Source organism: Coccidioides immitis, assembly GCF_000149335.2.
Source record: "Coccidioides immitis RS genomic scaffold supercont3.4, whole genome shotgun sequence".
Taxonomy (NCBI): Eukaryota; Fungi; Ascomycota; class Eurotiomycetes; order Onygenales; family Onygenaceae; genus Coccidioides; species Coccidioides immitis.
In genome coordinates, this window is record NW_004504311.1 from 2,176,377 (window position 1) to 2,203,011 (window position 26,635).

Sequence of the window (26,635 nt, forward strand, 5' to 3'; positions counted from 1 at the left end):
CTCCCTGTGACGTCACGGGACATCATTGGAAGGCCATTAAACTCGTGTAACTAACGCGCACGCGTCGATTGTGGTTAGTACGGAGTACAGAGTACATAAACCGGCACTAGCCACGAGGCGCAGAAAGAAACCTCGAATGTCCAACACAGCATAGCAACCGTCCATCGCCATGGGATGAATATGGCCACGATCAAGGCCATTGAGGCCCGTTCGGTTTGTTGCCACACCTCGCGTTCTCCTCTATTCCATCTTGACTCACACGCAGTCCTAGATACACCAAATCCAATCCGGACAGGTAATCGTTGACCTATGCTCAGTGGTTAAAGAGCTTGTGGAGAATAGCCTCGATGCTGGCGCAACGTCAATTGGTATGGGTAGCCGATTGACAGACTTTGTTGTGGGACTTGCTCTAACTGAGATTTACACGCGTCTGATAAGATATCCGATTCAAAAACAATGGTTTGGACCTCATCGAAGTTCAGGACAATGGACACGGCATTCCGCCCAATAACTACGAAGGCGTTGGTAAGGCTATAAGACCCAGTTGCCTTTTCGTAGCTAAGTGACTAATTCTTCGCAGCTTTGAAACATCATACTTCCAAGCTCTCCACGTTCGAAGATTTATCATCCCTTCAAACCTTTGGGTTTCGCGGCGAGGCTCTCTCGTCGCTTTGCGCGCTTTCCGACTTCCATATTGTTACCGCTCAGGCAAATCAAGCGCCCAAAGCTACACGCTTAGATTTTGAGGTTTCTGGCAAACTGAAAAACACTCAAGTAGTGGCTGGTCAAAGGGGCACCGTTGCCTCCGTCGAGGGTCTCTTCCAACGGCTCCCTGTTCGGCGACGAGAGTTGGAGAAAAATATTAAGAGGGAATATGGCAAAGTTCTAGGCCTTTTACATGCTTATGCATGCATCAGCACTGGAGTTCGTTTCAACGTTAAGAACCAGATGCCCAAAGGGAAAAGCGTGGTGGTATTCGCGACGAAGTCAAACCCCACGACAAAGGAAAATATTTCAAATGTGTATGGAGCAAAAACATTGCTTGCTCTGATACCGCTAGATTTGGAATTGGAATTCGAGCCTAGCGCGGAATCAAAGACCTCGCGCAGACAACAAGATGGGCTGGTGAATAAGATATTCGTGCATGGTTATATATCCAAGCCCGTGTTCGGCGAAGGGAGACAAACTCCCGATCGCCAAATGTTCTTCGTGAACTCTCGTCCATGTGGCTTGCCGCAGATTGCGAGGGCTTTTAATGAAGTCTACAGGTCGTTTAATATCTCCCAGTCACCGTTTATATTTGCCAATTTTGAGATGAACACTAATGCTTACGATGTTAATGTCTCGCCGGACAAACGCACGATATTGTTGCATGATGCTGGTGCTCTTATCGAATCTTTAAAGACATCGTTGACGGAATTGTTTGAAGGTCAGGACCAAACTGTGCCTCAGTCCCAGCTCGCGGTGCCAAGGCAAAGTACGATGAAGCAGTTGGTAAATAAGAATGCTCCTTCTATTGCAGCTGCGCCGAGCAATTCATTGCCAACGACCCAACGTTCAGAAGAGGCTATTGGAGTAGACAAGGAAGTTCAGGAATCTGACCACGAGTTCGATGAGCAGCGAACGTCGCTAAGTGCCTCTCCTGAGCCCGCACCGCAGGGGACTGGAGGTACCTGCTCTTCAACCCAAACATCCGTGGATGTCAGCGAACTATCTGCGCCCCCCTCTACCTCACAGACCCAAGCCCAGGAGCCCGACAGATCAAGTCAGGTATCTCCTCTTCCTAGTCAGGAGAGGAACTTGATATCCGGCCACAGCACCCCCCAAAGCTCGCCTAACATGATTAAGTCGGCGTTCGACAGAATGCGTCCTACAAGGCCACCGGCAGAGATTGCGACCATTACAATTGGGGGCAAAACGACTATATCCACCATCGGATATGCTTCCGCGCATAAACGCAAAGCCGGCCAAGAAGGGTATGTAACAGCAGCACCGTCGACAAAGCGTCAGATGCGAGGTACCACGTCAAGCAAGCTAGGACAATCTTTAAGTTCCTTTGCTGCTCCAGGCACCCAGATTGAAGATCACCAGCAAGAAGGGGAAGAAGAAGGGCCCAGTGAAGCAGAAGAGGACAAGCACGAGGAGGAAGAACCATTGGCCAAATTGACACACAGCAAATTTGAAGCAAGTGATTATGAAGAGCAAGTTGAATCTAGTGACGATGATCACGCCCCAGAAGAGGATATCGAAGAGGAGGACGGCTCAACATCATATTCAGATGAAAGTTATATTGACGATCAAGAAAAAGAAGCAAGGGACGAGCAAAAAGTGGCTGAATTGATTCAAGCTGCAGAAGAGACGGCTAATGTCCCCTCAGAAAATAATCTCGAGCGAGCGCACAAAATGTCTAAGCGGTCCCGCGGAAGGGATTCAACCGTTGAGTTAATGTGCTCAGTAGACGGTTCACTTGCAAAAATCGAGGCACAACTGAAATTACTCCAAGAAAATCTCGAGTCCCTGAAGAATTACAAAGCTTCAGAGGAACCTATTTCCGAAGAAGCTTCAGAGCAGCAGGATTCAGCGGAAACAAGGCTATCTCTAACAGTCTCAAAAGACGATTTTGCTAAGATGCGGGTTGTTGGACAATTTAACCTCGGGTTTATCTTAGCTATCAGGCCCGGAACTGATAGCACCGACTTCCAAGATAATCCGACAAAAGACGAACTATTTATAATCGACCAACACGCCTCCGATGAGAAGTATAACTTTGAACGGCTACAAGCTGAGACCGTGGTTCAAAACCAGCGCCTCGTCAGACCTAAAACGCTCGATCTCACCGCCGTTGAGGAAGAAGTTATCATCGATAATATTCCAACCTTAGAAAAGAACGGCTTCATCGTCGATATCGACACGAGCGGTGACGAGCCTATTGGACGAAGATGTAAACTAATCAGCCTTCCTCTGAGCAAAGAGGTTGTGTTCAACACACGAGATTTGGAAGAATTAATTGTTTTACTATCCGAGTCGCCACAGCACCACCGTGCGCCCCAAGGCGATGGTGATGTTGATCCTGCATCGTCATCGTCGCAGTTTACAAATCTCTACGTCCCACGGCCTGGCAAGGTGCGCAAGATGTTTGCCATGCGCGCATGTCGATCCAGTATAATGATTGGAAAATCCCTCACTGTTAAACAAATGGAGAGGGTTGTTCGGCACATGGGAATGATTGATAAACCGTGGAATTGCCCACATGGTAGGCCGACGATGAGACACTTGATGAGCTTGGGTCGGTGGAATGGGTGGGAGGAGTGGCCTGAGATTGAAATTACCGATGATGAAGAAGGACATTATGATGAGAGCGAAGGCTGGAGTGCCTGTGAACAGGGAAGCGGGGTTTGGAAGCGGTTCCTAGAGGACTATGGTACTATAGATGATTAAAATTTTGGACGCGCATGGTTGGCTTTTTTGAATAATCGAAGCGTTCTTTGGATATGTACTTTATAGATCAATTTGATTAGATTTCACGACTATATTTTCGATCATTAGCCCGTAGATGAACATGGGCCTTATTCGCCGGACCCTTGGTTCGAATACCAAAAGATATCAAAACCAACGCCTCAACCGGCTCGGCTGCGGGCCATCCTGCTGTGCCGGCATCTTCCCATTCTTCATATCTTCCTCATCCGCCAACCTCAAGGTCTCCTCGACAATCAGAAGATCCCGCTCCAGCAGCTCCGCCCAGTTCTGCAAATCTCCGACTTCCTTCAGGCCCTGACGGCCTTGATCGGCGAGCTTCTCCAGCTCATTGCCCTGCTTGGCAAGCTGCTTCGTCGTCCTTTTCAGCTCGGCTTCTTGTTTCTGGATGATGGATGCATTTTCATGGAGGGTTGTGGCACGGGAGCGGAGGTCGGCATCAAGGTTGGACCCGACGGATTTGAGGGAGGCAAGGAAGGCAGTCCGCGCTTCCGAAGTGGGGTCCGGGGAGTGTGGAGGATGGGTAGTGGAGTCGGCGGCCATGATACCTTTTGAACTCGGCTGGGTTTGGTCCAAAGGATTCGCTTCGCCGCAGGTGCTGGGTACGGAAAGAATCGAGGCTCTTCGTTCTCAGGAAACCTTGACGGTGCAGTTATGATCTTAAAAGGCTGGGGTATGTACAGCAGAATACAGCTAGGCAGGATGTAGGCAAGGTGCTGGGAGTCTCGGTCCGATTTGAGTTCGTGTTGAGACTGATAAATATCAGGCCGAAAATCCGGGGCAGAAAAGGTGAGAAGAGCAGGCAAAGCTCTCTTCCAAAAAGCAACCCCACTTTCCACGTCACCGGAGACCACTCATGAGCTATGGGCTATGCACGTCATGGTGCGTGTCTGTGAATCGGCTATTTTCGCGATCTACTCTGCATTGCAGAGTGGTCTATGAAGTTATCCGATCACTTCGGCTTCTCGGTGTTGCCCGGTTCCCAGGGGCCAAAAGGATAAGCCGTTGGCCCCCAGAAGTGGCAATCCGTAGGCTGAGCTTTGTGAGGATACTTCCTCTACTTCATAGATCTCGCCATGCACCAAAGCTTGCTAGCTCTTTTTCCCTGCGATAGGCCAGCGACCAGGGCCCGTGGAAACGTGTCGCCAGTGGTTAGAGTTGGCGGGGAAAGACAAGCCACTTATTGGTATCGACTAGGTCCGACTCCGGAGCCGGGGCTTCCATAGAGGATAAGGCAATGTTGCACATAGTACTGCAAAGGGCCAGCCGCCCAATTGTCGAACCTAAGAGACTTATTTAGTTAGTTACAGGGTCTTGTTGCTGGAGATTGGAGCTGAACTTTGTGCAGTGTTTTCGTTAGCGCGACTCGCTAGGAGCACGTGACTGGTTGCCTTGCATCCATCTCTTATCGCGTTTTGCAGCTTCGTCTCTCTTCCCCTCTTCATGCAGCGAAAGTCCATCAGACAGAAAGGGAGGAGGCTGAGTGAACAATGGAACCATATCGGCTTCTTGTCGAGATGCTTAACTAGCCTTAGAGCTATGTACCCTGAGCCATTCAAACTACTTACATGGCATGCTTTCACACACAGAGAGAGAGAGGGGGGGGAGGCACAAAAGGGGGGGAACAAAGTCACAGTGCAAGAATGTTCAAGAAGTCTGGCATGCTGGGGCCCTGGGGATTGGTACTCTCTGAGCTCTAAACATACAGTTTAGGGACAAGTTACAAAGAAGCTTGTGCTATTTCACTGACATCCTTGCCAGCAAACACGAACAGGCTGTCTCCAACTTTTGTGAAATTCCAATAGACCACATCTTGGTTGTCATCGCCATCCATGAACAGGTGCTCGGTTTTCAGATAGCCTTGTACCTTCTGGATAAGTGACTTAAAGGTCCCCTGCTTGAGGCGGACTGATTTCAAGGAAATCATCTCCAAGGTGGAGGAATGGCGGAAGAAAAGCCGAGCCAGATCATCCTCGCTACACCTCAGATGGCTGATCGCCAGAGATCGGAGCCGTGGGACCAACAGACCTTCGGACATTCCATGGAACCGTCGCAAATCGGAGCTATCTTGAAAATCTAGGGTGAGATCGGCGACATTCCGGAAAAGCATGATGAACCCGTTAACACCATCCACCCAGGCTTCGGCTGTCATGCGATCATCCTCTCCCACGCAGAGATCCAATACGCTAATGCTCATGAGATGGCCTCGCGCCATATCAGCAAGGCGTCTCGGGATGGCTATGATCTCAGGCCCAAACGCTTTATCAGGGAGTCCATGCAAGACCTGGAATCTCTCCAGCGGGATTTGACTTGTAATCGCAACGGCAACAATCATACGGAATGCACGCTTGGTAAACGCAATGCTCTCTTTCTGCGAGACCTCACTAGTGAAACGGACTCCTGTCAGTCGCTTTTGAGACGCCGCTCCCCAGGGCCAGGGATGATCGCTGATTCCAAGCGTCCGACAGTTGGTAAGGCGAACCAATGCCCCCGAGAGATATGCGCTGCCGAGTCCAAACTCTATCAGGCTGTACTGCTCGTACAAAAGTTGCTTGTGGGCAGCATTGTTCACCCCGACATACTCATCGTCCAAGCCCCTGACCCAAGGCGCGAAGACATGAAAGTCACTTGTTAAATGCTGTGGGCAGATCTGCACGGAGCAGACATAGGGGGCCAAAACCGGGTCGCGGGACACTTCCACGAGATTTTCGAGGCTTCTCCGCTCGAGCATGTGGTAGCGGGTGCGAAAGTAGCGAGCTCCAAAGTGGTGGAATGATGTTAAATTGATGTATCGACAAGCAAGCCGAAAATTGAAGAAGTCGGCCGAATCAAGTTTGGAAGCGACCATTACGATGAGCTCTGGCGCAAACTCAAGGAGGACCGGCATGACGGCGCTGGCTAGGCTTCTTTAAGTCAAGAGAGTCAACGCTTGTCCAACGGAAGGGCAGTTATGGAGATCCTAACCAAAATTAGGCACACCTGGTCGACGCGAAAAGGGCTCCTCTAGTGGCACTCGCCACTGGGGATACGGATGCTCACTGATTCTCAATCTCCAACTATTGGAAGACTCTTCTGATCGAACAGTCTGTAAGTGCTGATACGTATGGAGATTGAAAGTGTTGTATTGTGAAGGCTAGCGAGAAAAAGCTATATAAGACACGTGCATCGCGTTCGATAGGGTGGAGTGTCCCGTCTATGCGACTCACCTGACTCTTCTGTTATGTATCCTTTGACATTAAATGCAGATTTTACGGCTCTCTTAGGGGGAAGTGGCTGTCAAGTATGTCTATTCAAGTCTGTCTAGCCTAATATTCAAGGTCTCAAATTGAGTGCAATGCCTTACTGACATCTATGAATAATTAGATTCATAATTTTCCTCTCACGGCAACTGAACTTGCGGCTGTAGTCTCGATCGCCTCGAGCTCCGCAAGCAGGACTCCTTCAGGTACATCATCTCCATCTTCAGACTCCAACTCGAGAACCCAAGTTACCCTTCCTGCGCGAGGGCTACGCACTTCGATTTCCATCTTCATCTGCTTTACAAATGCAATGACAGCGTTCTCTTCGACCTCGTCACCCTCAGCTACCAACATCTCGATCAATTTTCCGCTAATTGGAAGAATGACGTGGCCTTGGTTGTTTGGATCTCCCAAACGGTGAGTTGAGGACAAGGCGCTGGCAGATGTGGACGTGGTGGAAAGTGTCATGATGTACGCAGCGGTCTTGGCAGGGGTTGAGACAGTTGCTGGAGTTGTGTATTCGATTTCTGCTCTTAGAGATGTTGGAAATTCGTTACGCAGAACTCGGCTCAAAAGCAAGTGGTGAGGTAGTTGAGAAGAGTTAGACTTCTCGCCCACTGGCTGCAGGTCGATGGACCATGCGTCCCCTTTCCTAAGGAGCACGTTAGAGGCTGCTGCAGATAATGTCTGCGAGACAGATGATGCGGGCAAGGAGGGTTTGTTTGATTGTATGGATTGTGAGATCTTCTGGCCGCATGCAACGATATCATTGAGGTTGCTTTCAAGCCACTGCGTGTCAGCCCTCCACTCCCTAAAATCTGCGCTGTCGATGACGGCCCGAAGGACATCGATATTCGTTTTGATTCCTGAAATTTTTGTGTCCTCAAGAACTCTTCTGGCCTTTGAAATGACTGCGTCCCAGCTTGCAGCCGTGACAATGATCTTTGCAACCATGTTATCAAAGTCGGACCCCACCACAACGGGCGAAAGGTCTGAAATATTGGTGTCAACTCTGACACCATTGCCCCCCGGTACATGGAATCCTGTTATTTTGCCAATGCTCAAAGCGAAATTGGCATTTGGATCTTCGGCGCAGAGGCGCAACTGGATGGAATGCGGGCCAGGTGGCGTTTCTGGGTCTCGATTTTCACCGAGTCCTATGTCTTGAAGCGATGCTCCCTGGGCCAGGAGGAATTGAGACCGTACAAGGTCGACGGACGTTATGCACTCAGTTATGGTATGCTCCACCTGCAACCGTGGGTTGATCTCCAGGAAATAGAATTCGGATGCCTGCTCGTTGACGAGGAACTCAAATGTTCCCAGGGATAGATATTTGATCTGCCTCCGTCAGTGAGAGTTTCCAAGAAGGTCTAGGCCGTGTTCTTCTCACCCTATTGGCGATGCGTAGCGCTGCTTCAATCACCAGGCAAATTAACTTGCGGTCTTTCATGAGTGCAGGAGCGCACTCGACAATCTTTTGAAACCGTCGCTGAATGCTGCAGTCTCTCTCCCAAAGATGTCTAACTTGCCCGGTCCCGTCACCAATGACCTGCACCTCGACATGATGGTATCCTTCGACTGCGGCCTTTTCCACAAAAACCTTCTTTGAGGGTGATTCACCCATAGCTCTGTCAACGGACGCTTGCAGCGTATCTTCGCTTCTAACGAGGCGGATTCCTCTACCCCCTCCCCCATCCACGGCCTTGATCATCACTGGATATCCAACCTCGGCAGCAAAAGCCTTGATAACGTTCAAATCACTGGTTGGTTGTGTGATGGCTTTCAAAACAGGCACTCCACAAGCTTCTGCCAACTCCTTCGCTTGCAGCTTGTCGCCAGTCTGCGCCAAAACTTCCCATCCTGGTCCAATGACTTTGGCACCCGCTTCTTCCCACATCCGCTGGGCAAACTCTGGACTTTCGCTCAAAAACCCGTATCCAGGATGAACAGTGTCGATGGAGTGTTCTTTGGCTAGTTTCACGAGCAGGGAAACATCCATATATGATGCCGGAGACGGCAGCGCCAGCGCATGGTTGGGGGCCCCGAGTTCGCAATGGGATTGATCATCAGGTGTATAGAGCGCGTAGGTCTCCACGGGATTAGGAAGTTCCCTGGCTGCCTGGAGAATGCGGACGGCGATTTCGCCTCTGAAGACATCAGTATTATTTCTGCTGTGGGTGTCCAATATCCCATCCAACGTACCTGTTGGCTACCAAGAGCTTCCTTATTGGCCGTGCTGGAGGCACCATTTTGCGTTGCGAATGTGTTCTTTGTTTGCTACTTCCGCGAGAGTTCATTTCATACGACCTGGGTAAGCTGTGCAACCCAGCCTATAGTGTCGACCTTATATTAAACTAGAAGCCTTCGACGTGCTCCAAAACCCTGCCGAACACAAGTTCCTGTCTGAATCGCTCTGCAATTCCTTTTAGGTGTAACTATACTCGTAGATCCCGGTACTTCGTAAACGGAGATTGAGACAAGAGTGGTCAGCACCCCAAAGTTCAAAGACCCTTGTCTCCAGCTACATAAGAAAAAAATCCCTCGGCGTCCCGGCAGAGATTAATTAAATCCTTACCCCAATTCTGCCCGCGAGCAAATTCGGGGCCGTTGCCGCCCTGGACCTCTTTTTGCGGGGAAATCCTTAAGACCAAACTTCCAGGCGCTACATGCTCTAAATGCCGAGGCTCTGAGGGTAAACTACGCCGGTCAAACTCTCAGAACAGCTCCGCCGAAACACACACTAGCAGTATCGCCCGAGGGTATACGTCCTGCTTCTGAAGTCCTGCCGCCGATTGTTAATCCTACAGAACGAGTGTACGCCGACCCTTTTACGACTGTTGGCCCGCGAGAATCACCAGCTTTTCAGATACGGCATGAAGTGACCAGGGAAAGTGATCCCAAATCGAAACCAAGTCCGGGATAATCCAAACTCGAGGAAGCCGCCGCGGCCTTTTATACACAATATATTTCGCTCTCTGACCTAGGCCATAAAAAAAAAGGACAATCGTTCGGGTATCTCGATTCTTTTCCAACATCCAAACTAAAATTCCGATATAAACTATACTCGATACACTAAGCAAAGCGCAAAAATCGTGGGCCACACGAAGTGAAGCTCACTCACAAACAATGGCCCAAGACAAAGAAAACGCCAACGATCTGCAGCCATCCCAAAGGGCCACCGAACGACTCAGCCAGCTCTCATCACATCTCGGATCTGGAGCCAACCAAACCAAAAAACGTAAGCCCAAATCGTCCACTACGTCTTCCCTTCCCGCCGATCACTCCGATGTCCTCGGCCAGATAGCGACCTTGCGCGCCCTAGCCTCCAACCCTGATCCTAAGAATCGCGGGTACATCCGCCAAAAACAAGCCGGGAAACTCTGGGTGCGTGAGCGAATTGAGCAATTGGTCGACCCGAATACCTTCCAGGAAATTGGTTCCGTCAGCGGTACGGTGACGTGGAGACAGACCGGTCCATTGACGGAAGAGCCGGTGGCGTTCACGCCGAGTAACAATGTACAGGGCATGGGAAAATTGAATGGCAGAGAGGTGCTCTTGACAGCGGACGACTTCAGTATCCGCGGTGGGCATGCAGACGGGGCAATTGCTGAGAAGACCATATATATGGAGCAAATGGCGGTTGCCCTGAAAATGCCAATGATTAAATTGGTTGACGGAAGCTCTGGCGGTGGAAGTGTGACGACGATTAGAAAGGAAGGCTGGTCGTACGTTCCACAGGTAAAGCCGTTTAAGCATGTGGTTCAGCAGTTAAACATGGGTATACCAAACTTGGGCGCTGTTGTTGGACCTGCTGTAAGTGGCCTTTAAATTTTTAATTTTTTTTTTCTGTTTTCCTTTCCGTTGATTTGAAGGGGGGTTCTTGATTTTTAACGTGCTAACCATGCTCTGTAGATTGGACTCGGGGCTGCCAGAGTGGTGTCCTGTCACTTCTCCGTCATGGCCGCAGACGTGGGCTCCCTCTTCAACGCTGGTCCTAAAGTTGTCGAGGGCGCAACATTCGAAGAAGGCCTGGACTTTCAAGAACTAGGCGGACCCATGATGCATTGCACCAACGGCACCATCGACAACCTAGCCGCAAATGAGGCAGAGTGCTTCGAGCAAATACGCACTATCCTGGCCTACCTTCCCAGTTCGGGGGCCGAGGCACCACCAGTGATTCCATGCGACGATCCGGAAAACAGAGAGGACATCTCACTCAGGAGCATAATTCCAAGACGACAGCAGAGAATGTACAATCCGTGGACCATTATTAAGTCCGTAGTCGACAAAGATTCGTGGTTCGAAATCGGTCCGTTATGGGGACGAACATCAATCACTGGGCTTGCTCGTCTTGGAGGTCGACCGGTTGGTATCATCTCGCTGAACTGCGAAGTCAACAGTGGGGCCCTGGATGCAGCCGGAAGCCAAAAGTTGACCAGACTGTTGAAGTTATGTGACGTTATGAATATCCCCGTTATTCAATTCATTGACGTTCGTAAGTTGCCCACCGTCCTAAGATCGATAACTTGGCAGGGTATAATGGGATATTGATCTAACGACGTTGAAGCTGGATATGCAATCGGGACGGTAGCTGAACGAACGGCCACCATGCGTTGGGGCGTCGAGCTCACGAAAGCGTACTACTCTACCACGATGCCGATTTTCAACGTCATCACAAGAAAAGCGTTCGGCGTCGCGGGCGCTGTTATGGTGGGCTGTCGTGATCCCAAAATGCAAGTGGCCTGGCCATCTGGTCAATGGGGGTCATTGCCTCTGGATGGTGGAATAGAAGTCGGTCACCGACATGAACTACGGGAAGCCGAAAAGCTTGGCAAAAAGGCAGAGCGATATAAGGAGTTGGAGGATGAATATCTTCGACTTATGAATCCGGTCCGGACCGCCAATGCATTCGGTGTGGAGGAGATCATCGACCCTAAGGATACCCGTGCCGTAGTCTGTGCTTGGGCCAAACGGGTATATCAGGTGCTTATGCCAGAGAGATTGGCAAATAGAGCCAATGGGAAGATCCAGCCCAGCTTCGCATGATGTACTTAGATCCGCGTCAGGTGGAATTCCAATAACATAGAAGTTCCTCAAATTTTCAAACGAATCATTTGACTTTGCCAACACCTTGGAGCGTCAGGTAGACATCCGTTCCCCAGCCCCACATGCTCTGCAGATGGATGCTACCACCAAAATACTCTGCATATGCTCTTCCCAGGGGGAGACCATAACCCAGGCCGGCTATCGTGCTATTGTTGATATTTGTATTAGAGAGGAGGTTCAATCCGTCAATGTTGCCGTTGTCTTCGTTGAGAACTTCGTCTTCTGAATATGTTGTGAAGCTATAGGACCAAATATCAGCGAGTATCTCTGGAGGGATACCACCTCCACGGTCACGGAACCGGATGGTAATGCTTTGGGTCGGCGAGTCGATAGACCCGAAAAATGCGTTGTTGCTTAGGACTTCTCCGGGCTGGCTCGCCGCCTGAAAGTCGATGTTGCCCTTGGAAGGCTTACAAAACTGACACATCGATGAGGGTGCCTTTTCATCTTTTTTATCGACTACATCGGGTGCCGATGCGATAGTCACCTCGACGGGCTCGCGCTCATTTCCACTCTCCACGACAGCTCGGAAAGCATTCTTCAACAGCTCGGTGATTATGTACTCCAAATGGACCGGGATATGCGCGAAAGTAGCATCAACTTCACCGTTGATGATCACACGAGGCCGCACGCCGTATTTCAGCTCACAGATTTCGGCGACAAATTCCTCGCAACTTCGGATGAGTCGAGCAGGTTGAAGAGCTGTATCTATTACGCCGATATAGTTCGACGGAATGGGCGGTCGTCCTTCCTCGGTAGGCTGGGAGGCCATATGTAGGGCCAAGTGTTGCTGGGCGATGAGTCGCGTTCCGATTCTTGCGCGTAGATGGTCGTCGAGGAACGCTGTGACTTCCTCCGGGCTGATATACTTTCGACACTCGAGAAACCCTCTAGCCAACACGGGAATAGTGTTTGTATGTGTTTGGACCAGGTCGGCCATCGTTTCCGTGAATTGCTTCTCATCTTCCGAGGTGGTGATCTTCCGCTTCTGATACGGCAGCAGAGTCGATAGAGAGTGAATGTAGTTGTTGTAAATCTGCGAAACGTGAGGATTCGACACGACTATGAAGGGAAGATTCCGAAGGGCTTGGATCCGATACGCCAGACGTGCGGGAAGTAGAGATAGCGTAAAGTTGGCGGACGATAACAGAGCCTCTTTGGACAGTGGAGGGCAGCCATGTCTTTTGAACACCCCACGTATCAGTTTCACTCATCAGGTCTGCATTCGCATCCAAGATACACGCTTACCGGAGTAGATCATTCAGCGTCAAGGGACGCTTGGGGCTGGAGGCCAACTGTGTAACTTCATCAGTAGCGACGTCGGTTGCTGAAGGGGGGTAGGACCAGGCGTTCGTGTCCAGCGAACTAAGCGGACGGGACGGAATTGATTGGAAGGGCACGCCAGGCCGAAGGAATTGTGCAGAGGACAGCCGTCGAAGGAGCATGGTGAAATTGCTTCCATACTACGCGCTAGGAATCAGGGGGGGTGATCTGCAGTCGCATCGAGACGGGACGAAAGGGAGGGTGGGAGCAAGCAGCAGGAGGAGGAGCGGGAGAAGCAGCGGGGCGGAGAGCTTAAGAAAGCAAGTTTGAGGTTTGTCGTGAATCTTCGGTCCCCTGCACCCCGGAGCACCCGAATCCTGAAATAGCCCAAAACAAATTTCAAGATCCGGAGTCGACAACCTTTCCCTCCACCCGCGCCAACGCCCTGCATCCGCCTCTCCGTCTCAAAGCGAAAACAGCTAACCAGCTGGTTACGGCGGCCCACAGCGCCCAATCCCGCGAGATTGCTTTGCGAGTTACACCGCCGAACGCGGCTAGTGAGCGGACACAAATCCGCAGTCAAACGCCAGCCAACGAGCTCATTTAGCCGAAGGGGCTTTGTTTGGACGGAGTGCTCCGTGCTCCGTACCCCCGTGGAGCAGTCTAAGGAGTTACCGTTACGACATCCATTTGGTACAGACATTCCTCGAGATTCAAAGGTGGTCTTACTTCCACCACAACCACCAAGTTGTAGTGGCGTACTGCGCAGTTTAACTCGTTACTACAGTACTCCGTGCCCTACTCCGCGCTCCTTTCAGTGATCCGCTGTCTTCAATCCCACGAAACCTGGTACGTTGGTTAACTACGTTGACCATCACGAGGCTGAGCACGTTGAGCGCCGCGAAGTCTCAGAAACATTTGAAGATGAGAAACACCAAGCAGCGCCGCCAAGGCTTTGGTTGTCACCGACGGAAATACACTAAACCATTTAAGGATTGGATCGGTAACAACGTGGGCCTTCTCAAAACTTGATTGGCCTGCTGGAATGCGATCTTGCGTGTGGCGTTTTTATCGTTACCGCGGGCCCTGCGCCCTCTGGGTTGCCGTAGCTGTTGGTTGATCGCTCTGTTTCTGGTGGGCTCGACGATTATATCGTCCCAATCTACTCCGTACTCCGGATCCCAACTTTGATATAGCTAACGGGAAAAGGGTCACTCTGTCTTTGCTACTCTACCCTTCGTGCAAATGTGTTGTCGATCTCAGGTTTGGTATAACACAAATAGCTTTCTGTGGTGCGAAACGTGATCCAAACACAGATGGATACGGAATGCTCGCAGTTGCTCCCACCTACATCACTACTCCACGCGGAATAAACCTTCACGGCCATATGACAGTGCCGTTGGCAAAGCCACCGATGTTATCGATTCAAATACAGCGTACCGCACCCTGATGTGCGACCCAAGATACGAGCTTGGCCGCGGTTCTTCCTTGACCAGCTACTCCATCTCGTGAGCGCCTTATGTTGTCAGATTGGATCTACCTCCCCTAATACGATTAGAGTGGACAGACTCCGAAATGCCGCTGAAAGCTCCCTATAGGCTAAATATCCTGAATACGGATGGATGTCTAGAGGCTATATTTCCAAATGGCGAAATGAATTATGGCAGAAATCCCATCAGACTTACCAGAATCACCCCGCCAGATATTGATCAATGACAAGCAGGTAGGCCCATGTCTTATCTTCGTAGATAAAAGCCAGACCCAACTGAGGAAAAAAAAAAAAAAATTTCAGAATCTATTCTTGGGGATCTCCCATAAGTCTTTGCTGGCTGCGAACTGTGTTGATGTTGTTGGCAATCTGTGGGGCTTCTCGTCGCTGGGCGGACATAACGTTATGCCTCCCCCTCGACTTAGCGAAGCCGCCATCGCTCAACTTCATACGGCATAACTCCAGCTAAATCCCATAGTTATGCCCTACAGAGATAGCGTCGACCGTTTCGGAAAAGAAATCGTTATGTTTGAGGTGTATAAAAGTCCATGGATACCCTTTTCCTCGGGGTTCATCTTCAACAGCCCAGTTCCCCCCTTCTATCAGAGCTTAAGAGCTTCAGATTCCTAAAAAAAAAAAAAATTTTTCAATTATAGATCAAAAGTCCAATTGTCTACCGATACTTAAAAGCTTTTCTACCATCATATATTATCACGATGCCCCGCTTCAACAGTCCCGTCGACGGTGCCCATCTCTTCTATCGTGACTACTTTCCCGCATCCCATCCACCACCATACCACCCGGACCCTGCATACGGCACCAAACCGCAACCAGCCATTGTCTTCATTCACCCATGGCCCCAGTCGGGGCTCGTCTATGAGCCACTCATGCTCCAGCTCTGCGAGACATATCGATTCCGATGCATCGCTCCCGACCGGCGCGGTTTCGGGAAGAGTGACTGGAACGGCTGCGACAACGATCAGTCCAAACCGATAGACTACTCCGTTTTCGCGGCGGATACGATCCATTTACTCGAGCAGATCAATGTCGGACCGTTCGTTTTTGTCGCCGCAAGTATGGGACCCGGTGAGACCATTCAAGCGTACTGGCAGAGCGAGTATGTAAGAGAAAACTGCAAGGTCAGCACCCTTTCCCTTCCCCGACCCGGAGCCCGCGTCTCCCCGTCATCGCTAATTCTAACCTTTATTTTTGGATGTAGGGATTTTTTTGGATTGGTCCCGCATTGCCGTGCCCGCTGGCGTCTTCTGCTCACCCAAAGGCTCCAAGTCAGGAGGTTTGGGACGGTATAATCCAAGGACTGCGTACCTCGAGAGCAGAATTTGTAAAGCAGGCATTGCCGGCATCACTGGGACCTGATGGCGGTCATAATCTGCCGCAAGACACTTTACAGCAATATGTTCAACTGATCCTTAGCGCCGATTCTCTGGCGGTGGAGCGATGCATTCAGATCATCACTTCCACCGACTTCACCGAAATGCTGGCAAGAATCGGAAAGGAAACCGATGTACCTGTCATGGCTGTCAATGGCGATAAAGATACGGGGAATCCAACGGAAGCGACCTTGGATAAAATCAAAGACTTGATTCCTCGAGCCATAACCAAGGAATATCAGAATGGTGCTCATGGTGAGTGATCTCCTCATAGCACGTTTGAAACATGGAACTGATTTTGCTAGGCTTGCAAATCACTCATCGTGCCGAGTTGCTGGAAGATCTTCTAGAATTCGTTGCGTCGCTGAAGTTCCCGGCTTAGTCTTTCAAGAATGGGAGGTTGGCAGGACTATGTGTGTCAAACAAGTGACGCACAACCTTTGATATTATATTGGTAGATGGCATGTCTTTGATGCTTTAATCAATCACACAACTACATGGTTAATGAGTTAATCCAAACATACTTGTTTCTGCAGGAGAGAACCGTTGCACAGCAACTATCGTCACTTATCAACAAGATGATTCCTTTGGAGCAGCAACACCTTTGTAGGCTAACTTGGAGGAACTGGCCGAAGATAGTGTAGACATATTGAAATCAACCTTTTTTTATGCAAAGGTATAAATATGCGTGTAGCTCGAAGGCCCTGGTTGACAGGCATTCTCTTCTCCTTTTACTTCTTGGCGCGGGGATTCTGGAGCATAACGTTATGGCAGTTCTTGGCAGGGGCCTCGGGAGTGGTTAGCCGCAAAAGTCTCCGCGACCAAGGCCGATCGGGCCGACCCCAAATGTAACAATATAAAGCACACCATGCTCGCCCGCGGTGCCATGGACTGCAGAGTGTCCCAGGTCGCCCATACTGCGCTCGATCCTTCTATTCCATAGTGCGTCGTGTGCGACAGGTTTGACACTCTTCTGACCGGCGTTGAAAGTCCCCGCAGAGCTATGGCTGCAACAAAGCGCCGGCGGCAAGCGACAGAGCTCGAGGTCCCAGACCATTCGGAAGATGCAGCTGAGCGGAAAAGAGTTCTCAACGTTCTGGCACAACGTCGATACCGTGAGTCCACAACCGTCTCGACTAACTACCGGCAGATTGCCGGACGACGACGAACAACGCACGTATTTGGTCGTCGTGCTGATTTGACTCCCAGGGAAACGAAAGCGTGAGCGTCTAGCAGCGCTTGAAAAGGAGCTCGAGAAGAGCAAAGGGCGTTGCAGCCCGACAGATCCACTAGCTCCTAAGAGGGGAGAGAATGAGTCTTCTTCAAACTCTCCGGTGGCCTTCTCGCAGTCATCTGCTTCATCTACGACGACGGACGATGTGGAAGGCATCTTTCCGCTTACTCCGCCCCAGAGCAATACGCTATCCCGGGACGCGTTCACGAATGTCTTGCCCAATGCGGCGCTGTCAGACGTAACCGGGTCGAGCCTCCTTAGCCAGCCAGATTTCTTAGATTCCACCTTTGAATCCCTATTAGACCTTGAACCCCAAGCTATGCCTCCGGGTCTGGATTCGTTTCCACCAGAATTGCTGGATTCGCCGGCGTTGACGTGGCAGTTTCTGTCCAATCCCGCCAACCTGGAAGACGGCCGTAACCCAGATCTCTCCTCTAGCCTGCAGTCGCATCAGACTTCCACGTTCACGTTTCCCGATGACAGGACCATCGACGTGCCGACACTGACCCTGCTCAAAGCTGTGTTGACAATTGCTACCCGTCTCGATATAACACAGAGTCTCTGGGATATATCGGGCATCAGCCCCTTCTTCACCGGGCCGGGGAATGATGATTCTTCTTCCCTGGCGCATCTTCCAGTGAACTTCCGACCGACTCCAACACAACGACTGATCCCTCACCACCCGATGCTTGACCTCCTACCTTGGCCAACGGTGCGGGATAAGCTGATCCAAGTCTTCAGCTTGCCACCGCATCTACGACCAGCGCCCGCCGCGGACCCGATGGGTCTTGTGACGCTGGTATATGACATTGAGGATCCCACAGAGGGCATCAGGGTGTCCGGATCGGATCCGTTTGTGGCGGATAAGTGGGAAATCGGACAGATAGTCTTCCAGCGCTGGTGGTGGGCGTTTGAAGGAAGCATTGTGGAGACCAGCAATCGACTGAGGAAGCAGAGGGGCCAGCAGGGCCTCGTGCTAGGAACTGTCGGTTGACTTGACATATCATTTGATATTGCAGGACATAATATCAATCACGTGTGCTCGCTGCGATGGGATTCTCCATTCGGTTAGGAGAGTCGAGGAAAGGGGGAAAAAAAAAAGTTTCCCAGGTGATCATCTCACTTGTGTTCTTCCTCATGAGGTGAACTTTTTCTGCTTCATTTCACTTCGTGAGGTTCAAGTACAACAAATCTTCGTGGAAGCACGGCTACTCCTACACGCGCCTCTCGAACCTGGAATCATCGTTTGCCGATCTCCCGCTTAGCCTATCTGATTCCCACTTGACCGATCCTTTTTCTCTTTTTCTGTGGTGGTTTTGGCAAAGATGGGGGTAAGCTCTTTATCATAACATGACTCCTCACAAGAAAAGAAAAAATAATGTTCTTTTTTTTTTTTCTTTTGGCTAAATATTATGCAGTATATGAGCAAGCCCCTCGTTTCGAGCTATTACGATGCCCTCGCGGAGCGGCCAACGCAACAGAACGCGGCCCATCTCTGGTGGAGCATTCTGCATGAATACTTCGACTTCCACGACGGCTTCGGCAAAAGGCTAGACATCGAGATCACCCACGGCACCATGGCGCCTTACATCGCTATCAGTCGATTGGAGAAAGGCTCTCTCAATACGGTCATCTTACTACATTTCGTCAAGCCACCGGCCACCGACAGCCCACGGGCTCAGTCTGAAGCATGGCAGGACATCTGGGATCTGTTGGCGGTTGACCTCAACACCGTGCGCGCCGAGCGGCCAGATACCAGGAAGCTGTACGGCATTGGAACAATCGGGACCTACTCGCGCTTCTTCACCTTCACCCCGTCCTGCCACCTTGTCCGGTATGGCGGCGCAGAGACGCTGGAGATCAAGGATGACGAAGAGAAGATCGAGCAGTATCTTGTCGAATTGATCCGGGATACTTCGAAGGAAATCCGCATCCCAGAGCCAGTTAGGAGATGTTTCAAATCTTTCCCCATGCTAAATGCAATCTGATTGGGTTGGGAGCGGCGGGGTTTGGGGGTTTTCGTCTCATTGTTTTTTTTTTAACTATCGTTGGGCGATGACGTCTCTGGAGGCTTTGGTTATTCTGTGCTTTTAGGGGAGCAAACAATGAATGAATTGCAGCGAGATCCTAGTTCGCGCAAGCTTATGCAGCCTGACGTAAGAAACCATCAAGCACGGCTTTTTTTAAGCAGCCTGTAGTTATTACATACCTGCATTGTTACCTATTCCGTCTGATCCATCTATTCTTAGATGGAGGATGGAGGTGGACAGCATGATTCACTCAGCGCCCCGTCAGCCCAGCCCTCCCCCTGAAGGCATCACCTGGCCGCCCCGTAACCTGTCAGCTGTCAGTTTGCCTGTTCCTGTGCCTGTAACTGATTGCTGTCACCAAAACGTGTTTGTCGAGCCCCGTTCGGCTCTGCCAACCGTAGCCAAAACGTAACAAGGTGGGTTGCTTTTTTTCGGTCGCAACTTTGTTACGCGGAAGCTTCTTTTTGCCTTCCAACGGTCCGCTGCTTCAGCCGGCGCGCATATTCTGGCTTGTTAATACATTCGCTCTTCTACACACTCTCCCTCTCTCTCACACTTAACCTTTTTTTTTCTTTTCTTTTCTTTTCTTTTCTTTTCTTTTCTTTCTTCTTTCTCTCCTTCTCTTCTCTTTTTCTTCACCCTCCTTCGAGCATTCACATTTGTTCTTCAGCAAGCCTTCAGAGCTCAAGTCGATATCTCCCCAGCAGACAGCCAGCAACAGCCAGCAACAGCCAGCAACAGCTCTACAAGCCTTCTTCCTCAGTTCAATCCTCGATTCTTCTCACACATCGAAAGGGCTACCTTGAAGACCGTGTCTTTATCCGTCAAGATGGTCATGTTCAACGTGAGTCTCAGGCCCTTGAACTCCCCTGCACCTTTCTTTTTCGCCCTCTGAAAGCACCACCTCCCTAACGAGTTTCGCTACAGGTTACTCTCAAGCCAAACGCCTCCGCTGAGGAGCTCGAAAAGTACGCTTCGCGCTAGGCCTGCCTTCCCGCTCCCCATCACGGCTCCTCTGCCCGAGACTGACGCTTTATTTTTCTTTTTTTTTCTTTTTTTGCACTCCTACAGGGCCAAGGAAGAAGCAAAGAAGACCGGGGGCACCATCCGCCACGAGTATAAGCTGATCAAGGGCTTCACGTAAGGACCATCTATCTCCCTTTCCAGCCCTCTCTTGCCTGCCTCGCGATATGTATATATATATATATATATATGTACTCAAAATAAAGGCTAACTTAAGGATTAATTTCCAGGCTCGAGTACCCGGATGACCACGTCCACTTCCTTCAGAGCAGCCAGTACGTCAACGTCGAACAGGATGGCCCGGCAAAGACGCAGACCAAGACCACCTAGACGGGGGCACAGCTCGTGAGCTTCCTTCTCGTCAAGGCCGAACTTGTTTCCTCACCTTGGCATACTTGCTCCCTTTATTTCTTTCTTCTTTATTTTTCTTACCTCGTCATCTTTTTACGAACATCACGAGAACCCGGGGTTTACGAATTATGGGCAAAAACGTGCGCTTAGGCTTCATTTTCTTTTCTTTTCTTCTTCTTTTTTTTTCTTTTCTTTTCTTCTTCCCCCGCGCGGAAAGCAAAGGAGTGAGTGGTATTCTATGGGCTAAGCACGTCTCTTCTTTAAACGGATCAACTGGGCGGGAATAGAATTTACGTGTCATCTTTCTTCTCGACCTTGTACTTGGACATCTCCCTTTTTTTTTGATCTTTTCTCTTCTTTTCCTTTCTTTTTATGTTTTTCCTTTCTCTTTTCTCCGGCTGCCGGGTTTGCAGAGTCAGCGCTTAGGTAACTGCCGCATACATAACTACAGTGCATTATTCTACACGTTTAGAGGGCCCTGCAACTTCCAAGTTACCATCTTTCTGTTGCACGCTCCTTCCCCTTAAGGCTCCCCATATAAGTAGCCCATGAGCAGAACAAGCATTGTACCTGCCGGAATTATTCGCCATGTGTCCTGACATTTTCCCCAACAGGCAAGGGGGGATTCTGCTGTCATTGACAAACATAAGTGTGGGGGGAGAGTTCTATGCCCCACCTGCCTGTGTGGGACTGGTTAAGGTTAATTAGCAGAGAGTCATTTTTAAGAGTTATGCGCAACCATTACTCCGTACAGTATTGGGGTGATGCAGATGGGCGAAAAATTACGCTTAAATCGGCTGATGTCGTCATAGGAAGAGCGGCTTTTCATGACAGGGTGGGGGCGGCTTTTTTATCACTTCCTTTTTTTTTTTTTACTTTATTTTTAATTATATTTAATTAACTATATTTTTATTGTTTATTTATTTATTTTTGGGAGGGTACAAAGCGGGCCTGACTGAACGGGAAATCACCGGCCCTGTGTCTGGCAGCTGCGTGTGGTTGCAGTCAGCTGGTTTGGCTTAGTCGACTAACTGCTGGGCTAAGAAAAAATTGCAGCTGAAGATCAAAGAGTGGCAGTCGACTTTGGCTGTGATGGAACTTTGATCGTGAATTTGCAGTTCAACATCTGTCACGGAGCGCTTGTGTACCTGAATGTCATGACACGGTCTAGTGGAAGTAGCTCTGTATGGAGTACCCCTGTACTTCGGCATCATAGTCTTCAGAGTACGGAAGTATAAAGAACTGGAGATTATTAGATATTGTACGGGGAGTACCCGCTTGAAGTGTACAGTTGAGTTTTTGGACGCGCGATTTTCCAGTGACCGCGTCAGTCTCCTCTGTCCGCTACTTGGAAGACTTTATAAAAATGTACGAGTTTCGAGGAAGTTGGCCTGGAACGCGTCAGATGGCGCGGGGGCGATCGCCGAGAAACGTCCATCCCGGAAGCCAACGAAAGAGTTAATGATTGACGAGCCTCGTTGCCGAAGAATTTCATACCTCGTCCCCATTTCAATTCCAGGCTCAAGCCATTTCTTCTTGTTTTTTTTTCTTCTGCCGAGATCCCAAACCATGAATTCATCCTCTCCTCCACCTCCACATGTCTTGGCCGCATTTAACCTACCGGAAACTCCTCAGCAGCTGCCTGGTGGCCAGGGCCAGAGCTACCAGGTGGCAAACGCCGTCCTGAAGCCCGTCGACGAACGCCAGGAAGCCGAATACGTTAGCAGACTCCAGCACGAACTGCGGCGCAACGGTGACAAGACACCCGGATACCAGCTCGCCGAGCCAATCCCCGCCACCGGCCCGGGTCAGCCCTGCGAATACGTCGTCGACGGATGGGCTGCCACGGTGCTGATACCCGACTGCGCTGGGCCCAACGAGCTGGAGGACCGGTGGAACCGCGTCTTACATGCTGGGCGAGTTTTCCATGAAGACCTGGCGACGATGGTGCGGGAGCCGCCGCCCTTCATCGCCGCCAGGAGCCATAGGTGGGCGAGAGGTGACCGGATCGCCTGGGACGAAGAGCAGCCCGCGGAGGACGGCGTTCAGATCGTGCCTGAGTTCGAAGAGGCGTTCAAAGGGCTGCTTCAGCTCCGGAGACCGATCGCCGCGGAGAACACCAAATGTCAGCTTGTCCACGGTGATCTGGCGGGCAATGTCCTCTTCCCGGTATCTGGTGGGGACAGCGCGTCGTCGCCAACTATCATCGATCTATCGCTGTACTGGCGGCCTGTTGAGTATGCTGAAGCGATCGTTGTCGCTGACGGTCTGATCTGGCATGGCGAGGGGGAGAATCTGGTTCGCGTGTTGGGAACCGATGCTTTTCGGTTGCAGATGCTCGTGAGAGCGTTGATATTCCGCCTCGTTGCTTCGAGCGAAGCTCTGAGACAGGGCCATGGTTTGGTAGATGATGATGAGCCGAAAGCTTTTGTGAGGGCCGTCAGGCTTGTCGCGCAGCTTCTGGAGCACGACTTAACTACATAGTTAATTACATATACGCAGCCATACCGTTTCTAGTAACAATGGAAGCCCCAAATAGCCGCAAAATTGATCGACACTGACCACTAATGACCTATCATAGCTTACGACCAAATGGCTCCCTGCGCTTTAAAAAAAAAAAAAAAAAAAAAAAAAAAGGAAAAAGAAGAAGAGCTCCTCGAGAACCGCCTGTGTTATGCCGTCCTTGGTAATTGTTGAAGAGAGTTTTTCCGAATCTCCTGCGCAATTTTAGACCCGTGGGCGTTGCTGATTCCTGTCAATTTTCTGCTCACCGCCAGGGGTTCGGCGAAACGTCGATCTCGATCGGGATGGCTGACCCGAAAAAGCAAATCACAAAGACATTGGATTTGCGGGCTCTTCCCGATCGGACAGAGCCCACATGCTGTCGCACAAGGTTGATGTGGCCTTCATCTGGTTTATCGGCTGCCTGCGCTAGTAGGAGACGTTTGCTATCAATGCCAGCTCAGTGGCTTTCTTTGTTTTTCTTTTTTTTTCCCCTTTCAGCCAGCCGTGAATTCTCGGTGGCGTTTAATAGTTAACCCATAGTTACACCCATTTTGCTGGCCGGGGCTCGTGAGGACGTCGAAGCTGGACCGATCGAGAGTGTATAAAAAGATGAGAGGTTTGTCCTGGGGAGTCGGGGAACATTTCGACGCCCATCATCGAGAGGACTCTGGGAAAAAAAAGAGAAAAAGGGCCTGGTGCAAGCGATTGTAGTCAGTATGTTGTCAACCAGAGTTCTCTTCCTCTGCGTTCTGCAGTTCGTTGCAGGTATCCTGGCCGTGGATCCGGAGGATGTCTATGATGGAGGATACGGTTCGAAGCACTCACCCGTGCAATTGAGGATCGGCAATGGAGGAGCAGGTCAAAGTGGTCTAGTAAAAGGTGAACAGCTCAAAATATTTCTGCTTTTCTTCATCATGGGGACGAGAATTCTGACAGATCTACGCATGAAAGAGCTCGCGGATGCCTTCATCAAATCAAAAGTTGACAGCGGATCGGCTCCGTTCAAGGTTGCTTGGTATAAGAGCGATACCACTGTGACTATCAACTACCTCAAGGACGGAATTGTCGATGTCGGCATCACTTACAGCCCCGTGGCCGAACGTATCTCGATCAAGCACGGAATCTCCGAGTCCCCAAGCTACTATGCTTTCCGGGACCATTTCATGCTCATCGGACCACCCTCCAACCCGGCGAAGCTCTCAGGGGACAGCGACATTGCTGATATGTTCTCGAAGATGCATGACGCCGCTGAAGCTGGAAATACTAAACCTCCCGTTCGGTTCTTAAGTCGCTACGATAAATCGGCGACGAACATCAAGGAGGCTGAGCTCTGGCTTAGCATTGGGCAGGTGAGAAGTTATCCGAGCACCAGTTAAATAACTTCCCCCAAGTCAATGCAGCACATGCATCTTATCTTTGTTTTGGCTAAAATTGGGGCTTGTACAGGTCCCCTGGGCCACCGCCTACTCAACCTGGTATCATCAGTACATCACCTTTCCCATCCAGGCCCTCACCGCCGCCATTCTGCTTAGGGAATACACCATCACCGATTACGGGACGTACCTCTCCATCCCCCGTGGCCTGCGTGACCAGATGGTCATTTATAAAAAGGGCACCAACGACGCGGATGATCCACTACTGAACCCTGCACATTTGTTGGTCGGGGCTCGTGCGAAAAATGCCGAGATGGCAAAGGAGTTTGCGAAGTGGTTGGTGAGCAAGGAGGGTGGGCAGAAGGTTATTGAAGGTTTCAAGAAGGATGGGCAGCAGCTCTATAGCCCTGCGCCGTACAGGCATATTTAGCCAAGTTAATCAGTAATAAAACAGATAGATAGATATATAGAGATCGGTTAGCACAACGCAATTCAAGGATTGCCGGTGGCGATTTGTCACGCGTCCAAACATCCTGAAGTCAGTTGAAATTACTAGAGAATATCTCGTTCGTTACAACGGTATGAGATCAACTTTTTTTTTTTTTTTTGGCCAAAGTAAATAGATATCTCAAAGATCACAACTAAGAGGGGTTAAAAGAAGGAAAATTTTTTTTTCAATGCCATAGTCCAATTATCTTCAGATGAATTGTTCACAATCCTACGACTGTGGAGTCTGGCTCCCGAGCCGGCATCTTAATGCCATGCATACCCTTATATTTAGAGGGTTCGGGGGACTTCCATCCGTCCAAGATACTCGAGTCCGTCATGTTGTAAACCTCTACGCCCAACGGCCGGGCGGTTTCGCGCATTTCGCCGCTTCCATCCCAGCCCCAGTGGGAGAGATCTCCGCCGGGACAGGTCGACAAGGCGCAGAGCAGATCGACCTCGGCGAAGAATTCGAAATAGTCGCCCTTCTTTGCGGGAGAAGCGCCCATACAATATCTACCCTTTTCATCGAGCTTCGTCACCTGAAACACGTTGATCACGTCGTGCACGTCAAATTCGTTGAGTCCGTAAGGGGCCACGGCGCGAGTGAGGTTTGAATGGCAGTGGAAATCGTCGCTCTCGCCGCCCATCAGCAGGTTGATGTACGGATCACATCGGGTGCCCAGGCAGTCGTGGACACGACCGCCGTACTCGTCAACTCCGTAGTCCGCCAGCGAGTCGGCAGTGATGGTCATAAGGGGCCGCATGAACGGTAGGCAGGACCACAGGCGATCGAACACGGAGACGTGGCTCTGGTGGATCTGCCGGGTGCGCGTTGCCCAGAAGCGCTCGCGGGGGTTATGCAGGTTCCAGATGTTGAAGTCGCCGACCTGGGGCCCCTCGGGGGCGGTGATCCTGCAGACCTGGCCGGCACGAACCTTCCATGCGTGACCGGCGCGTGGACGGATGATAGCAGAGTATTCGAGGACGCGGCCGCCGGGTTTGTTTGCTGTCTCGGCTACGCGGGTGTAGAATGCCTTGTCGGCATGAACTGGCGAGCCTGCAGGAGCGTCGTAGGCTGGAGCTGGACGAATTGGGGCCATTGTTCCTAGATGCTACTCAGCGAGAGCTCTTGAAAGTCGCCCAAACCGGTAGAGCTGTACTCACCTATCCTTCCAATGACTTCCCACGGAGCTTGAATTAAAAGAAGAAAAAGAACAAGAAACGAACTTACCGAGCGGCACTATAGTGCTATTTAAACCAAACCTGCCTGCACGTCTCTCTTTCCCCCTCTCTCTGTGCCTCTCTCTCTCTTTTTTGTCTTTCTTGCTCTCTGTCTTACTCTCTCTCCCCACCCTCAATCCTTAGATATTTCGACCCCGCAAATGATTTCAATCTTGGATTAATAATTCAAATCTGCAGATCCGCAATCGGTGACGTCGACACAGCGTATCGTGCAAAAGCAATAATAGCAGTTACTCAAACCGGTGCATGCAACTCGTCGTCTGCCGAAGAGCCGTCTCGCACTGCGGTTTGGAGGCAGGTAGGTAATCACTAACTGGCTCGATGTAACCGTTTCCCGCTTTTGGCTCCGCGAGCTAGCGCGGGGCTTTTGCAAGTTTCACCACGCAACGCCTGGATGGCCTGATGGGGCGGGGCGAAACCAAATCC

At 50.6% G+C, this 26,635-nt stretch overlaps 15 protein-coding genes across 15 annotated transcripts; 9 read left to right on the top strand and 6 right to left on the bottom strand.

The window, feature by feature from the left end:
* Window positions 1-144: 144 nt before the first annotated feature.
* Window positions 145-3,438, top strand: CIMG_05047 (DNA mismatch repair protein MutL; the record flags this gene model as incomplete). Its single annotated transcript, XM_001245605.2, has 4 exons — window positions 145-213; window positions 272-368; window positions 439-525; window positions 581-3,438. Exons 1-4 carry the CDS (start codon window positions 175-177, stop codon window positions 3,436-3,438), a joined length of 3,081 nt encoding a protein of 1,026 aa, XP_001245606.2. The 5' UTR covers window positions 145-174.
* Window positions 3,439-3,603: 165 nt separating this feature from the next.
* On the bottom strand, window positions 3,604-4,017 carry CIMG_05048 (uncharacterized protein; the record flags this gene model as incomplete). The annotated part of the gene is made up of 1 exon (XM_001245606.1): window positions 3,604-4,017. The coding sequence occupies one exon, from the start codon at window positions 4,015-4,017 to the stop codon at window positions 3,604-3,606; it is 414 nt and encodes a 137-aa protein (XP_001245607.1).
* Window positions 4,018-5,194: 1,177 nt separating this feature from the next.
* On the bottom strand, window positions 5,195-6,361 carry CIMG_13411 (uncharacterized protein; the record flags this gene model as incomplete). Its single annotated transcript, XM_001245607.1, has 1 exon — window positions 5,195-6,361. One exon carries the CDS (start codon window positions 6,359-6,361, stop codon window positions 5,195-5,197), a length of 1,167 nt encoding a protein of 388 aa, XP_001245608.1.
* Window positions 6,362-6,839: 478 nt separating this feature from the next.
* On the bottom strand, window positions 6,840-8,962 carry CIMG_13412 (carboxylase:pyruvate/acetyl-CoA/propionyl-CoA; the record flags this gene model as incomplete). The annotated part of the gene is made up of 3 exons (XM_001245608.2): window positions 6,840-8,051; window positions 8,104-8,860; window positions 8,916-8,962. The coding sequence occupies 3 exons, from the start codon at window positions 8,960-8,962 to the stop codon at window positions 6,840-6,842; spliced, it is 2,016 nt and encodes a 671-aa protein (XP_001245609.2).
* A 750-nt stretch (window positions 8,963-9,712) lies between these two features.
* Window positions 9,713-11,871, top strand: CIMG_05051 (propionyl-CoA carboxylase). The gene is made up of 3 exons (XM_001245609.2): window positions 9,713-10,526; window positions 10,626-11,208; window positions 11,281-11,871. The coding sequence occupies exons 1-3, from the start codon at window positions 9,840-9,842 to the stop codon at window positions 11,757-11,759; spliced, it is 1,749 nt and encodes a 582-aa protein (XP_001245610.2). The 5' UTR covers window positions 9,713-9,839; the 3' UTR covers window positions 11,760-11,871.
* On the bottom strand, window positions 11,554-13,617 carry CIMG_05052 (mitochondrial pyruvate dehydrogenase kinase). The gene is made up of 2 exons (XM_001245610.2): window positions 13,068-13,617; window positions 11,554-13,000 (listed from the first exon to the last, which is right to left on the bottom strand). Exons 1-2 carry the CDS (start codon window positions 13,262-13,264, stop codon window positions 11,824-11,826), a joined length of 1,374 nt encoding a protein of 457 aa, XP_001245611.2. The 5' UTR covers window positions 13,265-13,617; the 3' UTR covers window positions 11,554-11,823.
* Window positions 13,618-13,745: 128 nt separating this feature from the next.
* Window positions 13,746-14,469, bottom strand: CIMG_11463 (uncharacterized protein; the record flags this gene model as incomplete). The annotated part of the gene is made up of 3 exons (XM_012358463.1): window positions 13,746-13,863; window positions 14,049-14,278; window positions 14,434-14,469. 3 exons carry the CDS (start codon window positions 14,467-14,469, stop codon window positions 13,746-13,748), a joined length of 384 nt encoding a protein of 127 aa, XP_012213886.1.
* On the top strand, window positions 14,341-15,226 carry CIMG_11465 (uncharacterized protein). Its single transcript, XM_012358464.1, has 3 exons — window positions 14,341-14,590; window positions 14,643-14,805; window positions 14,875-15,226. Exons 2-3 carry the CDS (start codon window positions 14,743-14,745, stop codon window positions 15,028-15,030), a joined length of 219 nt encoding a protein of 72 aa, XP_012213887.1. The 5' UTR covers window positions 14,341-14,590; window positions 14,643-14,742; the 3' UTR covers window positions 15,031-15,226.
* Window positions 15,227-15,287: 61 nt separating this feature from the next.
* On the top strand, window positions 15,288-16,344 carry CIMG_11466 (uncharacterized protein; the record flags this gene model as incomplete). The annotated part of the gene is made up of 3 exons (XM_012358465.1): window positions 15,288-15,710; window positions 15,791-16,217; window positions 16,268-16,344. The coding sequence occupies 3 exons, from the start codon at window positions 15,288-15,290 to the stop codon at window positions 16,342-16,344; spliced, it is 927 nt and encodes a 308-aa protein (XP_012213888.1).
* Window positions 16,345-16,870: 526 nt separating this feature from the next.
* On the top strand, window positions 16,871-18,190 carry CIMG_05054 (uncharacterized protein; the record flags this gene model as incomplete). Its single annotated transcript, XM_001245612.2, has 2 exons — window positions 16,871-17,077; window positions 17,172-18,190. The coding sequence occupies exons 1-2, from the start codon at window positions 16,966-16,968 to the stop codon at window positions 18,188-18,190; spliced, it is 1,131 nt and encodes a 376-aa protein (XP_001245613.2). The 5' UTR covers window positions 16,871-16,965.
* A 331-nt stretch (window positions 18,191-18,521) lies between these two features.
* CIMG_05055 (uncharacterized protein) lies at window positions 18,522-19,184 on the top strand (the record flags this gene model as incomplete). The annotated part of the gene is made up of 2 exons (XM_001245613.1): window positions 18,522-18,527; window positions 18,615-19,184. 2 exons carry the CDS (start codon window positions 18,522-18,524, stop codon window positions 19,182-19,184), a joined length of 576 nt encoding a protein of 191 aa, XP_001245614.1.
* A 587-nt stretch (window positions 19,185-19,771) lies between these two features.
* On the top strand, window positions 19,772-20,943 carry CIMG_11467 (uncharacterized protein). Its single transcript, XM_012358466.1, has 4 exons — window positions 19,772-20,070; window positions 20,154-20,194; window positions 20,298-20,366; window positions 20,480-20,943. Exons 1-4 carry the CDS (start codon window positions 20,056-20,058, stop codon window positions 20,577-20,579), a joined length of 225 nt encoding a protein of 74 aa, XP_012213889.1. The 5' UTR covers window positions 19,772-20,055; the 3' UTR covers window positions 20,580-20,943.
* A 1,225-nt stretch (window positions 20,944-22,168) lies between these two features.
* Window positions 22,169-23,147, top strand: CIMG_05056 (TIGR02569 family protein; the record flags this gene model as incomplete). Its single annotated transcript, XM_001245614.2, has 1 exon — window positions 22,169-23,147. A coding segment is annotated over one exon (916 nt), but the record flags the coding sequence as incomplete, so codon positions are not given.
* Window positions 23,148-23,385: 238 nt separating this feature from the next.
* On the top strand, window positions 23,386-25,009 carry CIMG_05057 (uncharacterized protein). The gene is made up of 3 exons (XM_001245615.2): window positions 23,386-23,984; window positions 24,057-24,454; window positions 24,552-25,009. The coding sequence occupies exons 1-3, from the start codon at window positions 23,822-23,824 to the stop codon at window positions 24,906-24,908; spliced, it is 918 nt and encodes a 305-aa protein (XP_001245616.1). The 5' UTR covers window positions 23,386-23,821; the 3' UTR covers window positions 24,909-25,009.
* Window positions 24,918-26,067, bottom strand: CIMG_05058 (meiotic chromosome segregation protein; the record flags this gene model as incomplete). Its single annotated transcript, XM_001245616.2, has 1 exon — window positions 24,918-26,067. The coding sequence occupies one exon, from the start codon at window positions 26,065-26,067 to the stop codon at window positions 25,189-25,191; it is 879 nt and encodes a 292-aa protein (XP_001245617.1). The 3' UTR covers window positions 24,918-25,188.
* Window positions 26,068-26,635: the final 568 nt, after the last annotated feature.